The 10,001-nt window shown below is 50.4% G+C and overlaps 1 protein-coding gene across 1 annotated transcript in view; it reads right to left on the reverse strand.

The window, feature by feature from the left end:
- Window positions 1-9,938, reverse strand: part of CDC42BPB (CDC42 binding protein kinase beta) — a 90,154-nt gene extending 80,216 nt beyond the window's left edge. Inside the window, 1 exon segment of the mRNA XM_004698786.2 lies at window positions 9,735-9,938. Within this exon segment, the coding sequence (XP_004698843.2) occupies window positions 9,735-9,909 (175 nt within the window). The 5' untranslated portion in view covers window positions 9,910-9,938.
- Window positions 9,939-10,001: the final 63 nt, after the last annotated feature.

A 10,001-nucleotide genomic window follows, 5' to 3' on the forward strand; every position in this document is an offset into this window, starting at 1 on the left:
TGATGAGAAATACAACCTTCCTCTAGTTCCTAAAGGTTTCCTCCCCGCTCCCACTACCATGACTCGAATTCTATCTTGCAAGACTGGCTAGACCAGAGGACCAGATGATTTTTAAAAAGGCAAGAACAGAAAGATAAAGTAATGGAGAAAAGCAGGAGACAATTAGAAGACCACTCGGGCTGTGATCCGAAAGGTCAGCAGTTCGAAACCACTAGCCACTCTGCTGAAGACAAGGCTTTTTACTCCTGTAAACAATTACAGTCTTGGAAACTCACAAGGGCAGTTCTGCCCTCTCCTGTTGGGTCACCATGAGCCAACACCCAGTTGCTTGTTTGTTGAGGTGTTCTCACATCTGAATAACAGGAGTATCAAAAGCTCTGCTATTGTTGTGCGCTGTCAAATCTATTCCATCTCATAGCAACCCTACAGGACAAATAAACAGGCTGTGGCCTTGGCAAGAGCAGACAGGCAGGTCTTTTCTCTGTAGTGGCCGGTGAGTTCAAGCTGCCAACCTTTTTGGTTAACAGCCAAGCACTTCACCACTGTGCCAACAGGGCTCATGGAGGGTGGGGACATCACAGAAATAAAACAAAGTCAAAATAAACTTCCAAACTGCTATAGAAGCAATCGTTTCTCAGAACATAGGAGCTAAATCTCCAGACGACGAAGATTCACCCGAGAACACAGAGGTGCATCCACAGCGCTCAGAGACTAACAAGTCACAACACACGCCGCCCGAGGAGCCGCGACGGCCTCAGCCTCTACTGGAGCTGCGCCTTCAAACATGTGCGGGGAAACACTTCTAATCTAGAGTCCTGTGCCAGGCAAACTGTCACTACGTGTAAGTGGGGGGAGGCAGTTTTTAGACAGGCATGGTCTCAAAAACTTTACCTCCTGTGAATGCTTTCTCAAGGCGTCACCAGAAGATATGGTTTCACCGACGAGAATGACCCACGGAAGGGCTGGACTGAAGAGACCAGGGATCTCCATCAGGAGGGAGAAGAAAGCCCGAGATGACTATTAGGTAACAGGCCCAGAGAACAAGACAATCTAGACCGGAACAGGGATATGGAAGGTTCTAGAATGGATGGCCCCAAGAAAAATAATTAAAAGTTGTAGATTATTAGAGGGTCTTGACTGTACTAAAAAATTCTATTGAAAAGTTTGGAACTAAATTCATGAGTGGCCCTTGAAATGTACGTTCATGAAATGAAAAGATAACTTATTCTACTAAATATTAATACCAGGAAACAAAAAAATGATTGTAGCTAAGGATCCCTGGTAGCACTGTTGGTTAGGCACTGCACTCCTAACCAAAAGTTTGGCGGTTCAAACCTACCAGGAGCTCTACGGGAGAAAGATGAGGCTCTCGCCCCCAATAGAGATTTACAGTCTCAAAAGCCCTACACAGGGTTGCTATGAGTCACACTGATTCCACAGCAGTGGGTTTGGTATGCAATATAGCTGTGAACGTGTGATAATAAGGTAAATATTAAATAGCAATTTAAGTTAAATTATACAACCATATCAGGGAAAAGGAAAATAAGTTTCTAGCAATGGGAGAAAAGAGGAATGCTAGCATTTAAGAGCCACAGGAGGAAGCCAACAGATGGTGTCTAAACCAGAGAAATCAGAACTTATCAGTCGTTGCTCTTGGTAGTTACTGATGACTCAAGGCGAGCTTATGCATGTTAAGTCCACTGCACCAGCTACTTTGCCCGTCCATCTCCTTTACCAGCCACGGTGTCCTCTTCTAGCAGTTGGTCTTTCCTGACACTACTGTTGTGAGGCGGTGAGTTGGCTCCAGCACGGAGCGATCTTACGATGGACAACAGAACGAGGCACTGCCCGCTTGCTCCTGCGGCGTCCTCACAGTAAGTCTCTGAGCCCACAGTTGCAGCCACTGTCAGTCTGCCTCACTGATGATCCTCTTGCACAGTCAAGTAAATGTATGTCCTGCATTCTCAATGGCCAGCTAAGACCCATCGGACATCAGCAATGACCGCATTCCACGGACTCTTGAATCCAGCTTGAATTTCTGGCAGCTTCCTGTCAATGTACAGCTTCTACCGATTCGGAATGATCTTCAGCAAAATTTTACTTCATGTGAATTTTACTTCATTGTTAGGGAATGGGCACAAATGTGGATCTCTTCCAGTCAGTTGACCAACTTGCTGTCCTCCAGATTTCTTGGTATAAACTAGTGACAGGTTCTAGCCCTGCATCCATTTTTTTGGGACACATTTCAATTGGTATCAATTCCTGGAGCTTTGGGGGTTTTGTTGTTGTTGTTTTTTTGCTAAACCTTCAGCATAGCTTTGACTTCTTCCTTCAGTATCACTGGCTCTTAATTGAATTCTACTTCTTTTTTTTAAAATTATTTTATTGGGGGCTCGTACAATTCTCATCACAATCCATACATACATCCACTGTGTCAAGCACATATGTAAATTCGCTGCCCTCATCATTCTCAAAACATTTGCCCTCCACCTCAGCCCTTAATATCAGTTGCACATTTTCCCCCTTTCCCAACCCCCCTCCCTCATGAACCCTTTATAATTCACAACTTGTTATAGTTTTGTCATAAATTACACTATCCGAAGTCTCCCCCGCCCTGTTCTCTACTGTCCCTCCCCGAGGGAGGAGGCAATACTTAGATTCTTGCAATCAGTTCACCCTGTATTCTACTTCCTGAAATGGTCGACTGCCAAACGATTATTTTTACTGTATGGCTCAATATTGTGCCCACAGAATCCTTCATTATTGCAGCTCAGAGCTTGTTTTTTTCTTCAGTTTTTTTGAGCTCGGGGCACACCGAGCGTTCTTCCTTTTTGGTCTAATAATGCTGGTCTTCGCACGTTTCATTACCATGTTTAACCTTCTCTTCTCAAGCTGCCTTTGAAACTTTGGGTTCAAGTCTTTCATCGCTTGCCATAGTTTTGGCTATTTTTTGTTCACGAGCAAGCTTCCTATTTCCTCCCGTCCCCACTATGTGGTCTTCTTTCTTTCCTCTGTCAGGGCTTGGTGTCATCTCACACCATGCCTGGCCTTCAGCTATTAGTGTTGCAAGTGTTAAATCTTGCTAGAGATGCTTTTTCGATTGAGATGGGATACACTCAAGGCTGTATTTGGGCTCTCCTGGACTTCAGATGGACATTTAATGGCCTGTTCCACAGGCGGGCCCTGCCCTTGTTTTGGCTGCTGATATTAAGCGTCTCCGTGATCGAATCAACTGGATTCCTGGTTTCCATCTGGCAAGGTCTGTGTGCACAGTCAGTTTATGTTGCTGGAAAACGATATGCGCAGTGACGAAGTCTTGAGAAATCCTATTGTGTTCTCCGGTGCTATTTCTGTCACCAAAGCTGTATTTTTCCAACTGCTGACCCTTCCTGTTTGTTTCCAATTTTTGAATTCCGATGCCCAGTAATTATCGATGCACCTTCATTATATGTTGGATCAATCCCACATTGAAGAAGTTAGCAGAATTCTTCAATTTCATCACCACTGACGTTGGTGGTTGGTGTGTAAATCTGAACAGCACCTGTATTAATTGGTTTCCTTGTGTGCTTACAGAGATTATCACAGACAGAATGGTACTTGAGTCTTGAGGTGTTGTTTTTGATGATGAATGTGACACCACTCCTCTTACATCTGTCATTGCTGCCACAAGAAACCACAAAACCGTCAGATTCAAATGGTCAAAACCAGCCTATTTCAGCTCACTGACAGCTTCATTTTTGACAACTTCCAATTTCCTTAGATTCGGATTTTGTACATTCCGCAGCAATTACTAAAGGGTGTTTACAGCATTGGGGGGCACGCATCATCAGCAAATGAAGGTCCCAAAAGCTTTGTGCCACCCGTGTCATTAGTCGACTATGCAGACAGCTGGGTTCTGAGCGCCCCCACCTGTGGGCTCGTCTTCTAGCTCTGCATCAGACGCTGCTCCTCCGGTAATCTTAAATTTTCACTGGCCAACTCTTTCAGAGCAGATCACACGTCCTTCTACCTAGCCTTGAGTCTGGAAGCACCCCTGAAACCTGCCTACTATGAGTGGTCTTGCTTGTATTAAAGACAGCAGAAGAGTAGCTTCCACGACAGGATGACAAACTGACAGATAAGTGCTGGATTTCCTCACAAAGATAACAAAAATCCAAAGCCCCCCATAATATAGTCTGTCCTCTTCACAAAAACTCACTGTCATGAGTACCTACCAATCAATAAAGGTGAACAAAACCTAATTCTCCGCACAGGTTGCTGGAAGACAAGCTGTGAAGTGTGACCGGCACTGCACAAAAATAACACCGAACGGGTGGCGGTTGAGTTAATTCCAAGTCACAGCGACCCTAGAGGGCAGGGTAGAGCTGCCCCATCAGGTTTCCAGGCTGGACTCTTTCTGAAGCTCACTGATGCATCTTTCTCCTGTGCAAAGCGGTTGGTGGGCTCAGATCACTGCTCTTCAGTTAGCAGTCACGAGCTTTAATCATGGGTATTGTCTCTTTTGCTGGCAAAACCAAGTGTCTCTTCTTTATGCTCAACTAAAGCCTTCCAAGGATTTCCATATTTGGTCCAGTGCCAAAACATTTAGGATCGCAGTTTGAACTCGAGTACCTTTCCCCCTCATCGGGGGCAAATTTAAGGGGACTCAGTCCCCCTGAGAGGAGCCCTGGAGGCAGTGGTTACGCATTGGGCTGCTAACTTCAAGGTCAGTAGTTCAAAACTGCTAGCTGCTCCTCAGAAGAAAGACAAGGACTTCTAATCCTGTAAAAGGTTAGTTTCTGGGAGACCCACAGGGGCAGTTCTCCTCTATTCTATAGGGTCACTATGAGTCAGAACTGACTCTGCAGCAGGGAGTTTCAGCCCTATGATCCCATGTCACCCCTAGAATGGCAGAACAAACCCTCCCCGACCGAGGACAGGGACTGACACTGGGTCTGTGGAGAATGGGAAGAGGAGGTGAGATTCCCGCTGAGTTGTTTTGTTTTTATTTCAAATATTCCTTTAACTTTATTTGATCCCTTTTTTCAATAAAAAGGGGGGAAATAATATGTATCCACTCTCCACCACCCATGTCCTTTGACTGTGATTAGCCTGTTTATTTCTTTGAGAAAAGCATCCAGGAGTTTCCAGTCTTACACAGTTAGGAATTAACAGGCCTGCGTGCCCGCGTGTTTAGCCAGCATCAGTGATGTCAGTGCAAACAGTGCTGACGTCCTCAGGGCATCAGGCTCTGCACAGGGAGGAGGGGCTGTTTGGCAACGTTTGGGTTTGGCGAGTTGGCTCACTTATGGGACCTCTGAGAATGTGCTGGAAGCTCAAGTGCTGCCCCTGACACACTTGTTCAGGTGATCGTGGAACATGACCCATTGCAATCACACTTCAAGCCAAGACTTAACAGAGACCCCACTGGCCACCCTCAAGCCCAGCTGCCCATGACAAAGGTTTGTGGAGAGAGAACACGTTTAATGGTTTCAACCATCCCGTCTCGGGCCGGGTCATGGACAGCAGTATCCATTTCAAACAGCCAGCAATCAAAATGACCTCGGCTGGCCCAAGTTTCCTGGTGTAAGGCCCGAATTCCCCTCCCAGGCCCATTCCCACACGAGGACAACACGGAGATGACAGTGTCTTCTGGGCCGGCAAGCACCTTCAGTTCAGCCCCAGTTCATTACGTGTGGGTGAGGCGCTGTCCCAGTCTTCCAACACACCTCTCGGACAAGACGTCTCCCAGGGAAGGGCCCCTGGCACTCCCCTTGACCTCAGACTTCGTCAGTCATTGTTGGAAATACAGCCAAAGGCGCGGGAGGCGAACTGTCTTCAAGATACGCAGGCAGAGCAGCCTGGGCACCCAGGCTCGGGGGCCCTGCAAGCCGTGTCCACACCAGGCTCTCTAGGCCAATGGCCTAGGGTGCAATGGTCACTGCAGTCCCATCCTGGGCGTCACACCCCAGTTCTGTACCAATGTGACACAAGGCTTTCAGATCTGAGCCATGAGCAAATGCACACGCTAACACCATCTTAAAGCACTGCATCCAAGCTGCCCACCTAGACGGCTAGACGTGTTGCTGCTTACTCGACTTGCTGCTTACTCGACGGAACCTTTAAGTGTGTCATTTGCTCCCCTTCAAATGGTCTCAAATTTGCATTGGGAAAACAACAGCTTACAGAAATGTACATGCAGAGCCCGGCACTTCCACCTTTTAATTAAGGCCTGGGATCTCAAAGGGGGGGAGCCAGTCCAAGTATAAACACGATCAAGGAGGAATGAAAGGCAAAACCCCGAACTGAAGGCGAAAAAGCACCTTGTTCCGTGCCTGCTTGCTGGCAACACAGCCGCACGAGCCTGTGACTCTTCTTGTAAAGCCTGGGAGCTTTCACGACTGGGATTTTCTGTGTTTCCTCAAGGATCTCACAGTTAAGTCTCAAACTCTGGGCTGAGTCAGCAGCCGCTTTAAGTTTTAAGAATTCCACCTCGATCTTAGTGGGCAAAATTGGGAGGTGGGGAGAGGCTGACTCATCCTCGTCACAGGCATGTCAGGGGTCAAAGAGGAATGTGTGTGAATTCCAAAACTCTGGGAGCCCAGGACCAAGGCTTATATGTGTGCACGTATGTGTTACAGGCCTGGGTGCGCACATGCACAGGCCCACAGTGAGCAGGGATGAAGGTACTCCAACTACAGCTGCTGCCCGGTTCCTGGTGACCCCGGTGCGCTAAGAACCACTCCACGGGGTTGAGACTGGAACCTTGTGGGAGCATATCACCAGGCCTGCCTTCCGAGGCGCCTCGGGGTGAGTCGGGACCTAAGGGAACACTTTGCCATGTGTGCCAGCCGGGGTCTCCGTGTTTTAGTTCCGGGTCTTGAGCGATCGATGTGCTGCAGCTCAGAAAGGCCCAGGTGGGGCTCTAGGTAAGCACTAGGCCGCTAACCACAAGGCTGGCCCTCCCAACCCACCAGCCACTCCAAGAAAAAAGAGGCGGCTCCCTGCGTCCGCCAAAACTGACCGCCTCACAAGCCCTATGGAGGGTTACCGCAAGTCAGGATCAACTTGATGGCAGGGGTGGGATTTTCTTGGTTACCAGTATAGATGGAGGGGAAATTATTCCCAGGAGCAAACACAAACTCACTCACTGCCACCGAGTCATTTCAGACTGATAGGGACCCTATAGTACCCACTGTCACCCATTCCATCGCAACTCACAGCACCCCTACAGGGCAGGGGAGAACGGCTCCTCAGAGTTCCCGAGGCGACAAGTCTTCACGGAGGCAGATTGCCACCTCCTGTAGTACAGAGTGGAACTGCCCCTGTGGGTTTCCAAAGCCGTCACTCTTTAATAGAATAGAAAGCCCAGTCTTTCTCCTACAGAGCAAGTTTCCCAAGAAAGGGTCCTGGTGGCATGGTGGGTTAGAGGTTAGGCTGCTAACCCTTAAGGTCACTGGTTCAAGCTCCAGATAAGGAGGTTTGATCTCCCCTCCGAAAGATTTCTTGGAAGAGCAGTTCTTCTCCATCCTATAGGATCTCTGAGTTGGAATCCACTCAATGGCAGTGGGGGTGGGTCCTTTTCCTAAGAGCCTGGAACTTAAGGGCTCACCAACAATTCTACCTGAACGTCCATTCTTGGCACTCTAACCGCAGTAGCCGGGAACAGCCTGACAGCGATGGCGTGCGCTCGTGAACACACACAAGATGAAGTGCTACTTCCGAAGTGCAATAATATTTCATATAAAGTGCCGTCTTAAATTGCAGCCTATGTTTTTTCTTCACAACTCCAAGCTGACACTTGTGTGCACAGAGCTCGTAGGCAGAGAATGATGGGACATATTCGTCACTGCAGTTCCGCAGAGCCAGGACACAACTGTGGAAACCATTTCTAGCACACCAGCTTCTGCTTCAATTTGGGTCAGATCTCAAACCCTAGCCCGCAAATATGCCAAGAAGGGGACACATCCAACCCGGTCCACGGTGTGGACGGTGAGAGGCAGGTGCACTGTGACTATCGTTCCAGAGGACACCCCAACCCACTGCCACCAATTCCATTCTGACTCACGGCAGCCCTACAGGACAGGGGAGAACTGCTCCACAGGGTCCCCGAGGCGATAAATCTTCACGGAAGCAGATTGCCACCTCCTTCTTTCGTGAGCTTGAATCAGTGACCTTTCAGATAGCAACCCAATGCTTAACCTACGGCTCCTTAAGGGCACCCAGCTGCTGGCCAATCCCCACACCGAAGGCAGAAGGCAGCCAGCCCACACATCCTGCAGCGGCCACTCAAGGAAGTGGTCCTCACAGAAACCAGGAGTGACCCGCTGTCATGCCAACTCATGGCCAAAGAGCAAAGAGTGGAAGACCGCTGAAGGATGCAGCAGCGGCTGTTACTTTCTTCAACAAAACGCCACATTCCAAGCGAACATTTTCAAGACCGCTTTATCTGTGGCAAAGATTCGAAGCTACTGCCTCCAACCTCAGCAGCCCTGGCCCGGTGACTCAAAGGACCCTGAGATAAGATTTTTATGGTTTAACACTGCCTCCTCCACCTCGGTTGTTTCGGGTGTTAAGAACCCCAAGAGGCCGAGGGTGGGTCTAGGGAGAGAGGAAATAGTGTCACTTTACACTTCCACGGGTCTTCAGGCTCTCTAGTGATCATTTGGTGGCTCATTCCAAATCTTTTTTCCTGGTACAGCACACAGGTGACTCCGTCAAGTTACTCTCTAAATAGCACAGAACCTGTTACTCTGGTATGCACAGCACGAAACCCGTTGTCACTGAGTGGATTCTGACTCACAGTGACCAAGGGCAGGGCAGAACTGGCCCGTAGGGATTCAAGGCTGTAATCTTTAAGGAAGCAGGTGATCAACCCAGTCTTTCTCCCGCCAAGCAGCCTCTCCGGTTCAACTGTGGAGCCCCGCACAGGTGCTCCTTACACACAGTACAGGTCCCCAAATGGGCACAACATCCCTAGGTGACTTCATCACATCTTCTCCCAGTAAAGTACACACAGGGGGGTCAAGTGTCTCTTTGGGTAGCATCACAGATCTTTCAATGACAAGTTCTCCAGAGAAGCTGGCACGAGAAAAGGTATGCAAAGACCAAATGAAGAACGTTTTTACATGGCTTCAACACACTGGCAGTTTCATCCCGCCCAAACTGGGCAGTTCCCACGAAAAAAAATCAATGTGCTCCTTACAGGGTGGGTTCGAGGCGGTTGGAGGTGCCAGCGCAAAGAGGGTGTTTATACCCCGAAACCTCCCCGCCACCCGGAGATGGAACCAGGCTGTCACGTAGGAGGGTCCCTACGAGCTGGGCTCCTAGGAGGTGTACAAGACTGGGGGGCGGGGCGGTGGGCGAGGCAGATGCCCCCACGACTCGGCAGCGTGGGGCGGGAGGGCACCTCAACCTGCCCGTGGACCCCAGAGCCGAGGTGTGAGTGTGGGGCGACGGATGTCCCAGGGAGCGCTGCAGGAAATGATATCCAGATTGGAGGGTGGATCTAGGAAGCGGCTGGGGCGATGGCCCGGCGGGAGGGGGGGCAGGGGGAACGGAGGATGTGATTCCGAAGGGGCAGGATGAAGGGGCGGACCGGAGGACTCGGGTGCGAGGGACGAGGCCGCACAGAGGGCCCGGGGAGAGGGTCCAGGTGGAGGCCCTCGGGCCGCCCGCGGGAGAGGAGGGCGCGGCATCCCTGCGCGGGGCGGCGGGGTCCCAAGGCAGAAGGGGTCGGGCTGGCGCGCACTTACCCCACTCGAGGAACTCGGCCACGTACTTGTCGCGGCGCAGGGCCGAGTGGCTGCACTCGGTGTACAGGCAGACCAGCACGTCCAGCAGCGTCTCCACGCTCAGGGCGCTCTCGTTGCGCCACGGCCCGTCCAGGAGCAGCTGCTCCAGCTTCTTGAGCCGCACCTTGGCCGACATGGTGCCGCTCGGCCCGCTCCCGGCGCGCCGGCCTCTCGCCGCCCGCTCGGCCAGTCCGTCAGGGCGAGCGCCTGGGAGCCCGGCGGCCGCGC

Source organism: Echinops telfairi, unplaced genomic scaffold, assembly GCF_000313985.2.
Source record: "Echinops telfairi isolate 266 unplaced genomic scaffold, ASM31398v2 ScPeMD7_18;HRSCAF=68, whole genome shotgun sequence".
NCBI lineage: Eukaryota > Metazoa > Chordata > Mammalia > Afrosoricida > Tenrecidae > Echinops > Echinops telfairi.